The 16,867-nt window shown below is 48.6% G+C and overlaps 1 protein-coding gene across 8 annotated transcripts in view; it reads left to right on the top strand.

Moving 5' to 3' along the window:
- FAM168A (family with sequence similarity 168 member A) overlaps positions 1–14,699 on the top strand; it is a 238,926-nt gene extending 224,227 nt beyond the window's left edge. For 5 of the 8 annotated variants that reach the window (XM_054661514.2, XM_054661513.2, XM_016921578.4 and 2 more), the window contains 4 exons: positions 3,655–3,797; positions 5,527–5,701; positions 7,513–7,679; positions 8,448–10,757. In XM_054661514.2, coding sequence (XP_054517489.1) covers positions 3,655–3,797; positions 5,527–5,701; positions 7,513–7,661 — 467 coding nt within the window. In that variant the 3' untranslated portion in view covers positions 7,662–7,679; positions 8,448–10,757. Of the gene's footprint in view, positions 1–3,654; positions 3,798–5,526; positions 5,702–7,512; positions 7,680–8,447 lie in introns of all 8 variants that reach the window. The other 3 variants (XM_009423737.5, XM_009423738.5, XM_054661515.2) reach the window with 2 other exon arrangements.
- Positions 14,700–16,867: the final 2,168 nt, after the last annotated feature.

Raw genomic sequence — 16,867 nt, 5'->3', positions numbered from 1 at the left:
CTGGACAAACAAGCAAGGCCTTCTTCTGCAGCATCATCTCTTTGGCTGCCAAGAGTGTTTTGGCTACTGATTTGTATTCTGAGTATGTGTGTGTCTCATTTCATAACATAAAGAAAGGGAAACATTCTCAGACAAGGTTATTCTTAGATGTGGGAACCAAATTCTACTGCAGTCTCTTGGAGCTTTTTGATTTTCCTCAGAGGGATAGTCTCACCACTTTGTAATATGGCTGTCCTTGTGGCATACAGTGGGTAATCCAGCTTCCCCAGGGAAGAGAAAAATTCCAGAGCACATTCTCCAGGAGCATAAAGGAAAGTCATCAGCATCGTTGGCCTGTTAACTTTAAAGAATCATAAAATCATGGCATTTTAAGCCATAACATTTTAGAATCTTAGAATCCTGGAGTCTGTGTTCCAAGCTGGGACAGACCATAGTAGTCATAGTTTAGCTTTAGTCTCTCAGACCAGGCTCTGCCTGCATACCCTTAGGACAGAAGCTTACTGTCTCTATAAAGTGAGAGAGAAAATAATAATAGCTGATCTTTATAAAGTGCTTCTAATATGTCAGGTACTGTTCTAAGTGCTTTTTACTTAACAGTTAATGTATTTATCACAATGAAGTAGGTACCATTACTGTTCCCATATCACACACGAGACTGATGTATCCTATAGCTATTAAGTCTCAGAGCTGGGGGTTTGGACCCAGGCAGTCAGTCTGTCTCCAGACTGCTCATAACCATGGCTCTGTGCTACAGAGCTTTCAGAAACAGGCACCTTCTGATTCAGGGGTGTCCTACTCTCCTGCATAGAAAAGGGATGCTTTCAGCTCTGCTAGGTTTCTCTACACCTTGATTCCTTTAAATTAGGGGTCAGCAAACATTCCTGTAAAGGGCCAAATATTTAGGCTTTTAAAAAGGCCATATGCTCTCTGTCAGTGACTACCATTGTAGCAGGAAAGTAGCCTTAGTCAATATGTAAATGAATGGATGTGGATGTGTTACAATATAACTTTGTTTGCCAAAGCTAGCTTCAATTACAAAAAACATGGCTGAAATTTAATTGTTTTAAATGTTTATAGTATGAATAAAAGATTCTGTGGTAAAATTAATTTGGAAAATGCAGTCTTGTACATACTCCCATCTTAGAGATTCACAGTTCACCTCCCCACCTTCTTTAAGAGACAGGGTCCTGCTCTGTCACCCAGGCTGAAGTACAGTGTTGTGATCATGGCTCACAACAGCCTTAGACTCCTGGGCTCAAGCCATCCTCATGCCTCAGCCTCCCAAGTAGCTGGGGACTACACCAGCCACCATGCCTGGCTAAGTTTTTTTCTTTTTTTAGAGATGTAGTCTGTCTATGTTACCCAGGCTGGTGTTAAACTCCTGGTCTCAAGTGCTTCTCCTGCCTTGGCCTCCCAAAGTGCTGGGATTATAGGTGAGAGCCATCACATCCAGCCCACCCTATTGTTTTAAAAACTTCTCAGGGTCGTGGAATAAAAACAAAATCTTAACTGTTTATCTCTATTTTACATATGGGACTATAGAACTCTTTTGTTTCCTTTTCTTTGGCAAAAACAACTATTAAGATCCCTTGGGATCTATAGTACGTTGTCCACATTTGGGAAATGTCTATCTCTGGTTTATATATAAAACCCCTTTATTTTATAGATAAGTAAATTGTGTCTCTGTACACATCAGATGGTTCCTTCTAGACATCTGCAAAGCTAGACTCCCTGTCTTCCCCCACAGTATCTGCTTTTCCTCCTATGACCACATTTCATCATTAGCTCCATAATTTAGAAACTTTGAGAAATCTGCTCTAGACTTCTCACTCAGTTCATAGTCGCACTTCCAGTTTCTACTTCTCTTTAACATGCTTCCCTCTCTTTCATATGTACTTTCCATTCTATCCTCATTGCTACTTATTTCCCAAGCATATTTGATCACAAAACTGTGGAAAAAACTATGGATCTGCAGGTGAAAAAACAAATGACGTGAATCCAGGGAACAGGCTGACTTTTGTGGCAGCTGTGCAGCAGCTCTCCTATCCTCCTGAGTCATCAGGGGCAGGGGGGTGCCAAGCCAAAGAGGTGTGATGTGGACTGAGAGAGATTTGTGACCATGTGGTAGTTTGCTTTTACTTGGGGTTAAGGTAGAAGAGACCCAGGATCTTTAGAACCATGGAATTTTTGTTTAGGAAGAGATCTTCATTCTTAGCCACCTGATTTTACAAAATAAGAAACTAAGGCCCAAAGACTTGACAATTGTCATGAAAAATTAGGGGGAAAGCCAGGACTGAAGACTAGATGTCTTCTCTTCCAATAAAGCACTCCCTCCACTCTGCCCCTAGTCCCTTATTATATGATAGAAACAGCACCTCGGAGCTGAAAGGGTCCTTGGTGAGCATCTCATAGATGAAAGAGCTGAAGCCCAGAGAGGTTCAGTGAGGTCTGCTAGACCTACCCAAGATGGAACCACAGGAAAGAAGCCACCTCAGCACCTCCCCAGCAGGGCTTCAAAGCCTAGGTCCTCAGGCACTGTCCCTTCAACTTAGAAGAGTTTAGAGTCTTTAGGAGAAGTTATTAAAAAGACTTGCCTTTTCTGAGCCCAGGATCCCCTTGTGTAAAGTCCAAGGATTGGAGTCCCTTGATGATCACTTGGGTTCCGTAGAACGATTCCATTTTGTGATTCTAAAAGGAGACAGTGTTGTTCCTGAATGACTCATGTTTCAAGTTTTTTTCTGTGAACAAAGGATCTGTCACTCTTTTCCGGAGGATTAAAAGGCAGCACAGTTTATTTACATGGGCAATTGTGAGCTTCTTGGGGCCTGACTTCTCAGCCCCATTCTTAGCTCCAGCTTTTGTCCATCCTGCTGAGGGACAGACATGGCCCAGGTTCCAGGTTGATGTGAATCTTTGTGATCCCTGACTTCAGGTATTTTCAGGCAGAGGTGGCCTTCCCCTAGAGCCCAGGAGAGAAGGAGGAGCCAACTCTGCAGAGCAAAGTTTTTCAGCATCCTAGAAGATGACGATCTCTGAATGGTGTTTTGTATGGTCAGCATCCCAGAAGATGAGGGTCTCCGAATGGTGTTTTGTATGGGGGTTTCACCTTCAAACTTGGTGGGGAGGGGAGGGAACATGATGGAGGGAAGTCCAAGAAGAGAGTGAGAGAGAGAGAGATAAGGAGAAAAAGAAATAGAGCAAAAGAGAGAAAGACAGAAACAGCAGCAAAAAGATACCCTGGATTCTGTGTGAGAAGACAGAAAAGCAAGTAGAGTAGCAATAAAGAGCAAGTGAGTTGAGGGTTTCCATCTCTGTGCACCTGCCCATTTCACACAGACAGCTCCAAATCCCAGGCTGTCAGAGCTAAAAGGGACCACGTGGTTCTAGCCTCTTATTTTATAGATGAGAGCCCTGAGACCCAGAGAAAGAAAAGATGCCCAGAATCATCCATGCAGCCCTGTGCACCAGGACTGAGGGAGCTGCCTCTGGGGCCAGGGCTTTCTGGGTGGAGCCCAGTTCTCTGTTTGTTCTCATCTCTGTTTCCAGCCTGGATTCAGCCCATCTTTGTCTGGGGAGTCGTGACTGGGACCTGCTGCCTTCTAGCAATGCTTTTCTGCCAACTAACTGGAAGTCTCTCTTATTGCCTTGGTACAGGATATACTGCGGGGACACCATACAAGGTCCCACCGACCCAGAGTAATACTGCTCCACCCCCCTACTCCCCATCACCCAACCCCTATCAGACGGCCATGTATCCAATCAGAAGTGCCTACCCCCAGCAGAATCTGTATGCCCAGGTAGGTACATGTCAAAGCCACCTCTTCTGCAGGTAGAGGAGCCTTCAGCCTGGGTGCAGTGTGGTGGGGTAGGGTGAGGAAGTGAGGGAAGGAGAGGACGGTTTGTGGCTCTGGCTAGCCATCCTTGTTGTATCACTGAAGCAATATCCCCGCAGTCTGCTTACTCCCTCACTCCACCTCAGCCCCTAGAGGGGGTAGGCATGAAGTCATTTAGATTAACAGAGCCCAGAATGTTAGAGGACAAAGGCCCTCAGAGATTTTCTAGCTCAACTCCTTTGTTAAACAAGTGGGGAAACTGAGACCCAAAGAGGGGAATGACTTGTCCAAGGTTACACCACGAGCTATTGGTTGGTCAAGATGAGACCCCAACGTCTTAGTCTTTTCTCCCTAACCCCCACATCTACCCTTCCTCAGTCTGTGAGCTGAGTGGGGAGGAGGAAAGTACACAGGCCCTGCCACCAGTATCCTCTGTGACCTTGGGCAAGTTACTCTCTCTTTCTGTGCCTGACGGGCCTTTCTGGGCTCCTTCAGCTAGAAGATGTATGCATTCCAGGATTGGTATGAGACAGGGGACCATATGGGGCTCTAGCACACCCATGACACATTCTTCTGGAGTGACTCTATAGGAAATATAAGTGGTGAGGAGAATACTTTTTTAGTTTAAAAAACAGCTATATTTTAGAGTAGAAGACAAAACTTAAATTGATCTCAAGCCTCTTGTTTTATTTTTTTTAATCTCATTTAGTAGAAACATTTGAAGATTTCTGAATTAAGATGATCTCAGGGGCTCCTGTTTAATTCCCCTACAAGTCAGTGGGCCAGTGGATTGTGGCAGCAGGAAGCAGCCATGTGATTCAGGCATTGGGAGTCACCTTGGACCACTGTCTTCTTCATCCTTACCTTTTTACCTAAAGGGAAATAGCTAGTTAAAAGACATCCTGGAAAATGCTATCCCTGTATGCCTTTTTTTTTTCTTTTTTCTTGAGACGGAGTCTTGCTCTGTCACCCAGGCTGGAGTGCAGTGGCGTGATCTCAGCTCACTGCAACCTCCGCCTCCCGGGTTGAAGCCATTCTCCTGCCTCAGCCTCCCAGGTAGCTGGGACCACAGGCATGCGCCACCATGCCTGGCTCATTGTTTTGTATTTTTAGTAGAGATGGGGTTTCACCATGCTGGTCGGGCTGGTCTCGAACTCCTGACCTCAAGTGATCTGCCTTCCTTGGCCTCCAAAGTGCTGGAACTACAGACGTGAGCCACTGTGCCCAGCCGCCATTTTTTTTCAACACGTACTTTTTTTTTTTACAACATGCACTTATACCATTATGATACTACTACTAATTATCCTTCTGTGTATGTGTTCTGGAGTTTACCAGCCCTGTTCACGTGCTTGGTAACTGATTGATTGTTATTCCTAACTTTAAATTTTAGGCAGCTTATAAAAGTTCATTGCAGTAAGATAAAACATTTTAAAATGCTAAAACCAAGGTTAAGGGAGTAGAGCTCTTATCCCATTAGATCATCATAGCAGCCTTATGAGCAAGGCAGGACAGGATTAGAGCCTTATTTTTCAGACCAGAAGCTGAGCCCAGCACTGCACTGACCACAGTCACATAGTAAGACAAGCAGAGCCCCAGCTGGGGTCCGGACCTTGTGTCCTTCAGCCAGTGCTGCTCTCTCCATATCCCACCTACCTCTCCAAATGCCTATGTGACCTCAGCCTCTTTCCCCCAGGGAGCCTACTACACACAGCCGGTGTATGCTGCCCAGCCTCATGTCATCCACCACACCACGGTCGTCCAGCCCAACAGCATTCCCTCTGCTATCTACCCAGCACCTGTTGCCGCCCCGAGGACCAACGGTGTGGCCATGGGCATGGTGGCAGGCACCACCATGGCAATGTCAGCAGGTGAGGGCAGCATCTGCATCAGTGTCCATCCCTTTCCTCTAGGAACTCAAAACGGAGCAGAGAACACAGTCATAGAATTGGCTGCAGCACAGCACAAGAGATCCTGTGCCAGGGGGCTTGGGAACCCAGAGGAAGGAGCCTCTAAATCTGTCTATGGGGATGAGGAAGATTTCACCAAGAAGGACATATCGAGCTAGGCCTTAAAGGGTGAACACAGGCTAACTAGAGAAGTGAAAGAGGGAAGGGTGGTGCAGAAAGAACATGAACATGGCATGTTCACAGAATGGAGGAATGGAGCCAAGGCCCTTCGGAAATAGGGGCTTGGAGTTGGAAAGTGGCTGGATCACTAGCAAGGATAAGATGGTGGAAAGTCCTGAATACCTTGTGGTACCTCTGTTGCACACAATGGGGGTCAAGCAGGGCAGGGATGTGGTTAGGTTTAAACATTCTCTGGCTGCAGAGTGGAGACAGGATTAGAAGGGGTGATCTGGAAGCAAGTAGGTCAGTGAGGAGGCTGTCAGTGTACTTTAGGGGAGAGAGATGATGCTAGCACTCCAGTAACAGCAGGGGCGCCAAAAAAGAAGACACAGGGGCAATGTTCTTTATTAGGCAGGAGCTTAAGGACCTGTGCAATAATTATAATAATTATGAGGGATGACAAAAGCAGAAGTCCCCAAGGACTGTTAGTTTTTTTTTTTTTTTTTTTTTTTGAGACAGGGTCTTGCTTTGTCACCCAGGCTGGAGTGCAGTGGCACGATCTTGGCCTACTGCAGTCTTGATCTGCTTGGGCTCAAGTGATCTTCCCACCTCAGCCTCCCAAGTAGCTGGGACCACAGGCATGCGCCACTACACCCAGCTAATTTTTATGTTTTTTTGTGGAGGCAGGGTTTCACCATGTTGCACAAGCTGGTCTTGAACTCTTGGGCTCAAGGGATCCACCCACCTCAGACTCCCAAATACTGGGGTAACAGATATAAGCCATTATGCCTAGCCTAGAGACCCAACTTTTAAAGAACCAGCTAGGATACCATCTGAGGTAAGAAAGTACAAGGGGTAGAATGAGCATTTGGATTTTATTCTGTCCCTAACGTAAGGGTATGGTTGAGGCCTCTTACTCCTCAGATCAAGTTGGCAAACTGTTGGATATCTACTCAGTGCCAGCCTTGTTCAGGTCCTGGGAACCCAATATCAATAGATCAGATCAGAACACTGTCCTTAAGGAACACCCAGGTTAGTGTGGGAAACACAGCCACAGACATCACAATTACTACTCAGTATGATTGTGCAATAAGAGAAGCATACAAAGAAAAGTAAAAGGAAGGCCGGGCATGGTGCCTCATGCCTGTAATCCCAGCATTTTGGGAGGCCGAGGTGGGCGGATCACTTGAGGTCAGGAGTTCGAGACCAGCCTGGCCAACATGGTGAAACCCCATCTCTAGTAAAAATAAAAAATCAGCCAAGCGTGGTGATGGGCACCTGTAATCCCAGCTGCCCAGGAGGCTGACGCGGGAGAATCGCTTGAACTCAGGAGGCAGAGGCTGCAGTGAGCTGAGATCGCGCCATTGCACTCCAGCCTGGGCGACAGAGCGAGACTCCGTCTCAAAAAAAAAAGGAAAAGGAGGACTTAGAATAGTCATTGATTCTGTCCTCAAGCATCAGAAAAGATTCCCCTAAGGAGGTGAAGCCTGGTGAGGTGGAGAAGGGCAGAAAACAGGTCATCAGGAAGGCGAGGGAGATGGGGGATTTGGGCAGAGGGAGCAGCCATGTGAAAGACTGTAGCTTCATCCTCTTCATTCCTGTGTCTGGTGCAGCCTCGTCAGGTTACTCTTCTCTCTCTGGATGCTCAGGTACCCTGCTGACTACACCCCAGCACACGGCGATTGGGGCACACCCTGTCTCCATGCCAACATATAGGGCCCAAGGAACCCCTGCGTACAGCTACGTGCCCCCACACTGGTAAAGCCTGCAGCCCATCCAAGTGAGTGTGGCCAGGGTGAGAGAAGTGGGAGGGGGATACATACAGGAACTGCCTCAAAGTCCCTGGTTTGGGTCTGGAGCACAGGTGTCAGCTAGGGCAGGTAACAGCTGTCAAGTTATCAGTTGCTTTCCTGCTCCAAGGTCCATAATATCACTCTTAATAATAGCTATCACTTCTGTTGACTGCTTGTTGAAATCTAAATAATAACAGAAATAATAATAGCTATCCCTTTGCTTATGTTATCTCATAATCCTTATAGTTGCTCTGTGAAATAAGGATCATTAGCTCTATTTTACAGATAAATATGTAGTTAAATATCACTTAGCCAGTAAAAATTAAGCTAGGGCTTAAACTTCAGTTCTCTAGTACTAAATTCTGTGCCATTTACCTTATGGTCTTCGGACTTCTTTTAACTATGGGCCCCATTCTTCAAATGAACTCTTGCCCAGATCATATGTTAAGAGCTTTGGTTGGAGCTATTTGGAGGCTTTGGGCTGACCCAGACCTCTGGCTTCCTTGGTCCCCTCAGCAGCTCCTGAGGCAGTGACAGTGAACCATAGGGCTCCAGGGATGTCACTTTGAAATTCTCTGGCCCACCACATCATCTGGCCTCCCCCATCTCCTCCAGGGCTCTTGGCACCAGAGCACAACAACTTCCACAGGCGGGAGGCAGGCAGCTTCACTAGGAAGGCACAGCGGGCTCCCGAGTTGAGGGGAGAAGACTCCTGAATATCACTGACACTGTTTCTTTCCCCTTTCCCTCCGCAGATCTGGAGTCACACATTGTATGCAACTACTCAAGTCTTACACCGGTGCTGGAGCAGTTCCCTAGCAGCACCACCTCTATTTGCAAGAAGAGACAACGGAAGTGCAAGGGTCACTTTATGCATCTTTAATGGTTTTGATTTTTATTTTTGGTTTTTGTAAAAGCTGCTTTTTCTAATCTCCTGCCTCTCCCCGACTGTCCCCCTCTTAGCCCCTGCCCTTCCAGCTCTACCCCCTTCCTCCTACCTGACCAGGCCATGTCCTCTCTGCTCTTCCCTAAGTGTCCTGTCCCTGGGGATCCCAGTCTAGAGGCAAGCAGAGAGTAGGGTTTATTGCAGTGGTTCATCTGAAGGCTGGATTCCATTTGAAGAGCATAAACAGATGTGGTCCAGGGTAGGAACTCAGAGCTGTTGAGCAGGCTACATCTCTAGGGGAGTGTTCTGGTTGTTTTTTCTTAAGCAAGATTAGTTCAGGACATTCCCATGTCCCAGACACAAATGAAATGTCTCCTGAGAACCATTGCAACAGACCAAGAACAAAACCACCTGAGTATGTAGGCGTGTTATTAGCAGCTTAATACCCCAGGCTGAGAACCTGGGGAAAAGTCTTTAGAATTTGGGGGAGGGTGGGGGGAGGGAGGGCATTGTGGGGAAGGAGAGGGAAGAAGGGAGGAGCGGTGGTTGCCTCATGGCTTTGGTTTGAAAGGTCTCTGGCCAAAGCATCTGGCCCTGGACCTTCTGATTTGCACAGTGATGTTAACTGACCTGGCACTTCCTTAAAAGGTGATTTTGTCCTTAGACCTGCCAAGCTGCTGCAGGGTGGTAGGATCCCAGCATCCCGAGGCCTTGGAAGGCCAGATGCCCTGTGTCATCCAGACTTCAGCCTCTGAGCTGTCATGGACCCACTCTGATGAGGAGCTTCCTCCTGATTGGAGTGGGAACCTAGGGCATTTCTCTCCCTTTTCTTTTGCCCTTCCCAGTGCCAGGACTCACCTGTCTGACCATAGAGCTTGCAGGCAGGCCAAGCTCTTGGTTACCTGTGCCATTCATGGCCCAAGTGAAGGAACCACATTCCAGGTGGGTGCTGGCAGCTCTGAAGGTGAGGATAGTGAAGGAAAAGCAATAGCAATAAACATTTCATAGACTCATGGAACTGAAGGGACCTTAGCAATCATCTCATCCATTTCCCTATTTGGCAGATGAGGAAACTGTGGCCCAGAGAAGCGGAAAGGACTTCCCTAGACCTTACAGTAAATTAGCATTAAATGCAGCCTTCCTACCTAGTGGGCACCTTGCTTACAAAAATTTACCTAGGGACGGATTGGCTTGGTTTTGTAAAAATTAAGTCGGCAGTGCCCATACCTGGTGAGTCTGGAATGGTCTCTGGGCTCCTGTTTCTGCTCTTTTCCTCCACGGACTCCAAAGGCGGGGGTTGAAGACTGGGCAGAGGCTACATGGGGGCGGATGGCAGGAACAGAAATTGCAAATGAAGAAATAGCATTTGGAAATTCTGTGAAGACATCTGGAACTTCCGTCCTGTACCTGACTCCACCTCCAGGAGAAGGAGCAGGTGGACTGGCCGAAAAGGAGAGGCCATGCTTTTAGGACAGTAGCCCCTCATCCCGAGAGGAGAGGAAGAGGAGGAAGACAGTGGGAGTCATCAGGAGAGGAGAATGAGGATGAGGCCCAGGAGACAGGCTCATCTGGGAGAAGAGGGACCCCTGGGATGAGGAGGTCCCTGCTAGTCTCAGCCAGGAGCCTGGATTGCCCAGCAGCAGCCTCCGGCACCCAGCGCTTGGCTGGGCCAGCAGCCCCTCTGGGGGTGGGGCACGAACATTTTATTGTAAAAAATGGGATCATTGACAACATTTGGGACTTTAAAAAACTGCTTTCATTTTAAATTCATGCAAACTTGGACATATCCTTACCCCAACCTCCCATGTCTCCCTAAGGGAGGGAAAAATCAGGAAACCCTTGGGTTGGAAGGAGCTCAGAAGCTGTCTAGCCATTCCCAGGAGGGTAAAGCCCATCAGCATCCTTGGCCTAGAGCCAGGAGTTTGGGGGCCCACCTTCCTGGGCTTCCAAGGAACTTTAGGACCAGTAAGAAAAAATTCAGCTGTTCTAAATTATCTGTTCTGGGTGCTGATGAGGTTTCACTTTAAAACAATAGAAAGTTTTCCAGTGTTAATTCACTTTTTGCAAATACCTCCTCCCACCCTCTTTGGTTTTGTAAAGGTGGGTGAAGGTTGTTCTAGATTATGTCATACGTGTTTGAAAAATGCCAAAATAATAATAATGATAATAATAATAGAAACCTTTGGATTTGTCAGGTGCATCACAGAGGTCAAAGCACTTCACAGCCTTTCATGTACTCGCCCTGAGAGGGACAGGGTTAGAGTTATTACAGTCAATTGACAAATGAGGAAACAGGTTATGGAAGGGAATAGGCCCACAGTGAGCAGCATGCTGGTATCCGCCAGGCTTCCCAGAACCCTGCTGCCTCCATGTGGGCTGGGGTGGAACCACAGAGAGGAGAAAGGAAGAAGAGGAGACCTAGGAATGACCTTGTAACTTTTGTTCTTTCAACACCAGTAAGTAAAACTAACAGCTGGACCTCACAGTTCACAGAACAGTTGAACATTAATTACCTGGTTTAACCCGATGAAATAGAGGTTATTTCTCCTATTTGATCCATAAGGAAATCAAGGCTTGGAAAAGTCAAGTGACTTGCTAATAAGTGACAGAGCCACTCGAATCCCAGGCTGTCTGCTGTCTCGTTCCCCTCCATCTGATCCCCACACAGGCTCACGTACTGAAGCATCTGTGCTCTGTGCCCTATCTTAGCGCCTACTATGTAATTCAAGAGCAAAGGGGGGCCCCAAGGTGAAAATAAGGCACTGAAAGGCTGTGGTCTGGAAGAGCCCAGGTCCAGCACCCCTTTTTCAGTATGAGCCCCAGTTCAGCCGGCCTCAGCCTCTTGCTGTGATGGAGATCCACAAGCCTAGCCAAGCTTGGGGAGTCACTGCAAAAGGACTGAGCCCAGGAGAGCGGGGACAGTCATGTGCCTCCGGTAGGATGGGCACAGTTACTGGTAAGGTCACAGAGATCTAGTGGGAGGTACCATAGGTAGATACCTCCAAAGATTCTAGATGGCACGGTGGTCAAGCTAGACAAAAAGTCAGAGCTGGAAGGGCCGTCTCATTGAAGGCAGGCAAGCAAGAGAGGACAAGGGATGTAGCCGCCTGACAGTGAGCTACAGCACTGGCCCCAGGATGCAAACCCCTCTCTCCTCCTCATGCCACTGCCTCTCCCCAAGTGCAACACCTATGGCCAGGATCAGGGGTACAGATGGCTCCAGTTACCAGCCAACCCTTTTGAATTCTTCTACTTCTACCTGACCCCCTCTCCTCACTGGCCTGGGGTCAAGAAGTTTGAGTCTGGGAGCTGGATTGCCTGCAAATAATGAAAGCCTGAAACATAATGGTTTGCCATGTTTTGAAAAAAATGCATATTTAATTTCTTCCTCATGAGATAGGACAGTTGCTGTTCTTTCTTACCTGGCAATGACCCTAAAATGTATATCCTCTTTCCTGAATATTTAGCAGAGACACACACACCTGTCCAGAGCGTTTTTGGTATGCAAAGTACTTTGACATTGGTTGCCAAAGTCCTCCATTTTATAGATGAAAAAACTAAGGCTCAGGAGGCTTGAGACTTGCTAAAAGGTCACACAGCTTGGAAGTGATTCTTCAAATCCTCTGCTCTTTCTGCTGCCACCTGCTGGGTCTCTTGGCAAGCATGGAGGGAGGGGCTAACTGTACTTTATAGAGCTGGGAAGCCCAGTCTCTGAGCTGAGCAGATTTGTATGAACTGCTTTGGGCCAGGACCTGTAATGAGCCCTGGGGAGGGACCCAGAGGCACATCTAACTGGCAGCACAAGGAGGATGAGAATTTGCAACTAAAGGCCTCACTTGGACAGAACACTTTGGGGTCACAATGCCCAGGACCGAAGACATGTTCAAGGACAGCACGAGGCATCTTTCTATTGGGAGACCCATGTCCTTGGTAAGCCTGCACACCTGGCTTCCTAACCCCTGAGAGCCTGCCCACTGTCCAGATCCAGTGAGTTGGTACAAAAGCATACAGACTGAAGTCCCTGGGCTTGCTTTTCCCATGGGTGAGGACCAGAACCAGACTCTGAGCATCCTTACCCCTGGCCACCCAAATTGTTCCAAGTTTGAGGTACCCCATTCCCAGAGATCTGGGGGTCCTTCTTTGGAGGGCTTGCTTTGTTCTGATGGCCTTCAGAAAGGAATCACATGAAGTATAAAAGGACAGGCCCCTTGGTCACCAAGTTTTGGCTCCTCATACAGATAGGACTCATCCAGGTTCCCAGCGAGGCACTGACTAAGCGAGGCTCAGAGCTTCCATATCAAATTCCTCAGCTTTGTTCTGTGCCCAGAGGGGGCGGGCCCCATTCTGGGCCCTGTGAACTTTGTCTTATATATCACCATCTGTATCAGAATTCCTCCTCAATTGCAGTTAAGTGAAAATACGTGGAAGTCTGCTTTTCTATCCTGTATTCTCCCACATCACTACTGGCTGTGCAGCCCCCGCTGCTTGCCAAGCTTGGGAATCCAGAGAGGGGCAGTAGTAGAGTGGGCCAGTTGGGACCCACCCGCAGAGCTGAAGAAACACGCCAGACTAACTGATGGGATTCCACACCGGAGCCTCTGAGCGCGCAGGCAGGCATGCCAAGTGGGCTGCAGGGTTTGTCCTTTACTTATCTGCCCCTTTCCTAGAAAACTCCTTGTTTCTGAAATTAGGCATTATATGGTTCCAGGGCCCAGCCTTCAAAATTCCTGGCAGGCCAGCTTCAACATTCCATGGCCAGCCCTGCCTAAGCCAGACTTGGGTCCCAGTCCCTCAGTTTCTCCAGTGGATATCTTCTGTGGTGCATGCTGTTGAGTCCAACCCAAAGGCCAACCGAGGCACACAGGAGTTGGGACTGGCTGCCACAAAGCTAGAAAGGGACAAAACAGCACTTGCTTCCCTATGGCCACATGGATAGTCCCTGGATATCCTTGCTGTGGTAGAGGTCCTCTACCCATTCCAGCCACTGATAGCGGGGGGATTTTCCTTCCTAAGGAGAACAGATGTAACAGCTTTGCAAAGTACCGGCCCATAGGAATCAAATGGGTGAGATCAGCTTTGGGCCTGACCCCAGCAAGACCAGCATCTCCAGACCCCAGCCTTTCTCCTCAGGCCTAAGAGAGTCAGGGAAAGAGAGGAGACTGTCCCAGAGACCTTCTCCTCGGGTCAGCCAGATAGTCTGGATCTATGGTGTGACTCAAGCTCCTCCTTACCCAGGGGAGGTAAGGCCAGGCCTCTAGCTACTTGGAGTTGTCTGTAATAATCTTGAAAGGCCCAAGGGCCTGTCCCCATCCTGACTTAAAGGCATCTGCTTCCCTGTTTCATATCACATGACAGAGAAACCTGTTCTCATGGCATGTAACATCCCTGTGAAGAGAGCGTTGTATATGATTTTGTATTTTTTAATTCATTTTAATCTACAGGTTGGAATCTAATTTTTAAATTTTATTGGAACTCACATTTTAAAAAATAAAATTTAAAATAATAATAATAATAATAATAATAATAAACTTTTGACCAGTGTCTTCCAACTAGTTTGATCAAAGAATTTATAGGTGTTTTCAAAACACAGTCCGGAGTGTAAAGATTGGAAAGCCCCATGGCCTCGCTTGTGTGTATGAAGTGTAAATCTGGTTTTGTTTTGTTGTTTTGGATTCTTTTGGGTTTTTGTTTTGTTTTGAAGATCAGACAGTGATCACTCTGAAAGATTGAAGCCAAGAATTTGTAACTATGGTATTTACTGTAAGCTGTAGAACACTCAATAACTATTAAAAAAAAAATTCCCCCCCCAAAAAAAGTCTTAGGTGACTAGACTGAGTGGTTCTTGGGGAGGGAGGCACAGAGGACTGTCCTGGGCCAGTGAGTCCCTTGGGCTTCTCCCCCAGTTGATGCTAAATTTGTTCTCAGTAGTCAAGAAAAACCTATGGTGCATCTTACAGCTGATCTGACAGGGGTCTGCCCTAAGGGTCTCACAGCTGCTGGGGAGCTGTAAGTGGCAACTTCAGCACCCACCCTAAGTGTGTGATGTGGGAGCACAGTGAGGCCATTCAGAGTTGAAATCCATTGAGCCATCCGCGCAATAAAGCTGACATCTATTGTGTGGCTGGTGCCTGCTGCTCATGTTTGTTAAGGCATTCGGTCCTCACAGCACACGTGAGGTGAGCCCTGTTGTTAGCACCATCTTAGATGGGGAAGCTGAGGAGGGTAAGTACCTTGGCCGAGGGTACAGAGCTGGTGAGGGGCAGAGTTAGAACTCACATTTGGCACTTGTTCTGGCTCCATAGCCCACGCACCAAGCCCCATGTTCTGCCCATCTCAGAGCAAGCAAGGCCCGAGTTTTTTTGTTTTGTTTTTATTTGTTTTTGTTTTTGAGACAGTCTCTCACCCAGCTGGAGTGCAGTGGCGCAATCTCAGCTCACTGCAACCTCCACCTCCTGGGCTCAAGTGATCCTCCCACCTCAGCCTCCTGAGTAGCTGGGACTACAGGCGCACACCACCACTCCCAGCTAATTTTTGTATTTTTTTGTAGAGGTGGGCTTTCACCATGTTGCCCAAGCTGGTCTTGAACTCGGGCTCAAGCGATCTGCCTGCTTCAGCCTCCCAAAGTGCTGGGATTACAAGTGTGAGCCACTGAACCCAGCGCCCTGAGCTTTCTTAAAAGATGGATTTGTCAGATGGGAAACCAAGGGGCACTTGGTGGTTTGTGGTTACAGAAAAAAGACAGCTGAGGGAGGCTCTGGCGCCTTCATCCAAAGCAGTCCCATCAAGTGCTATCAGTTTTGCCTCCTAAACATCTGAATCTCTTATCTCCCCTCTGGGTGAAGCCACTGCCCTAGCCCAGGCCCAGGCTTCTCTTACTGGGTTATCTGTCCACCATTCCTTCCCAGGGCCGGGCCCCTACAGTTCATGCTCCACATCCCCATAGCTATACCTCCAAGAACTCAGCCTCCTCACCTGGAGAGGGAACAGGCCAAAAGAGGCCAAGTAGCTTGGCTCACACTGCAGCTGAAATGAAAACTTAGGCCTCCTTACTCTCTAATGCCTCTCACCAAATCTCACCCTGTGCCTCCACCCAGCCTCCCTTCCTGTCCTTGATCCAATATGAAACCCACCCCCAGTGTCCGAGGGGGCACCTCTGGCCACAGGCATTGTTGGGGCTGAGTCACCATAGTCAGTTTCTCCGGTGCAGGAAGGGATTTTCTCCCAGAGGGAGGCTCCGCTCCAGGTCACAGTGGCAGAGCTGAGGGCCAGGAGCAGGAGGGGAGGTGGAGACTTGGGTCCCAGCCCCTACCATTCTGGCCCATAGGGAAGAGGGGTGGAGCACAGAGGTCAAGCTCAGAACTCTTCCCCTCAGTGGTCAGCCCAGAACCCCACCCTGTCCTCCAGCTCCCACCTCCGCGTGGGCCTCTTGAACTCAAGCGCTGACAAAGCTTCAGGGATTTAGATGGAGCAAGCCAGAAAAGCTTCCAGGTGAGGGTAAGGACCCTGAAGACCAAGGGCATCAGACACACTCCTCCTACTTGAGCCCTCAGCTCTTCATCCCACTCTTGCAAGCTAGCCTCAATACCCCAAGGGACAGGTGAAGAAACAGGCCAGGGCCACACCTTTCAGCAAGCAAAATTGGGGAGGGGGAGTCTGGAGGAGAGCACAGTGCTTACTGTGAGGGGGCGCTCAGCCCTGGCCTGGAAGCCTGCACCCAGCCTTGGTGCACCCTGGCTTGCATGTGTATGTACCTCTGCCCAGGCGAGACGGGCAGGCTGCGGAGAGGGCATCTAGACCCCAGAGCCCAGCCTTCCCCTGGGGAAGGAGGCTGAGGGCCAGTCAAGGTGGAGAGGCCAGACCCTGAGATGCAGCTGAGCAGCTGGCAAATAGGGACTCCAAACACACTCTGGCAGCTGCCGGAAATACTTATTTGGGTACACTGGTGATGCCTGCTAGTCCCCTACAATGGACACCCTGTCCTACACTTTGGCATCTTTTTCTGCTCCAGAACATCCCTCCTGATGTCCAGCCTCTGTTTCCTTCCCCTCTTCTGGTGCAGGTGAAACATCTCCTGGATCTTCAGAGGTGTCCCTCCCCTTACTGCCCACCTGAAAAGCCCTGGAGAGAGACACCTGTGCCCTAGGTACCCAAGGAGAGTCAAATCCCAAAGCACATCTGCCCAGGGTAGGAGGAGGCCCCCAGCTTGGCTTCTGCTCAGGAGAAAGGCCCCTGCCCCCTGTGAAGCCAGGCCTCCCGACAGCCCCAGCATGGCCGCCCCATAGCTGCCCT

The sequence above is a fragment of the Pan troglodytes genome, chromosome 9, assembly GCF_028858775.2.
Source record: "Pan troglodytes isolate AG18354 chromosome 9, NHGRI_mPanTro3-v2.0_pri, whole genome shotgun sequence".
In the NCBI taxonomy this organism is placed as follows: Eukaryota; Metazoa; Chordata; class Mammalia; order Primates; family Hominidae; genus Pan; species Pan troglodytes.
The sequence above is the reverse complement of the archived record's forward strand: the minus strand, read 5'-3'. Positions and strand labels throughout refer to the sequence as shown.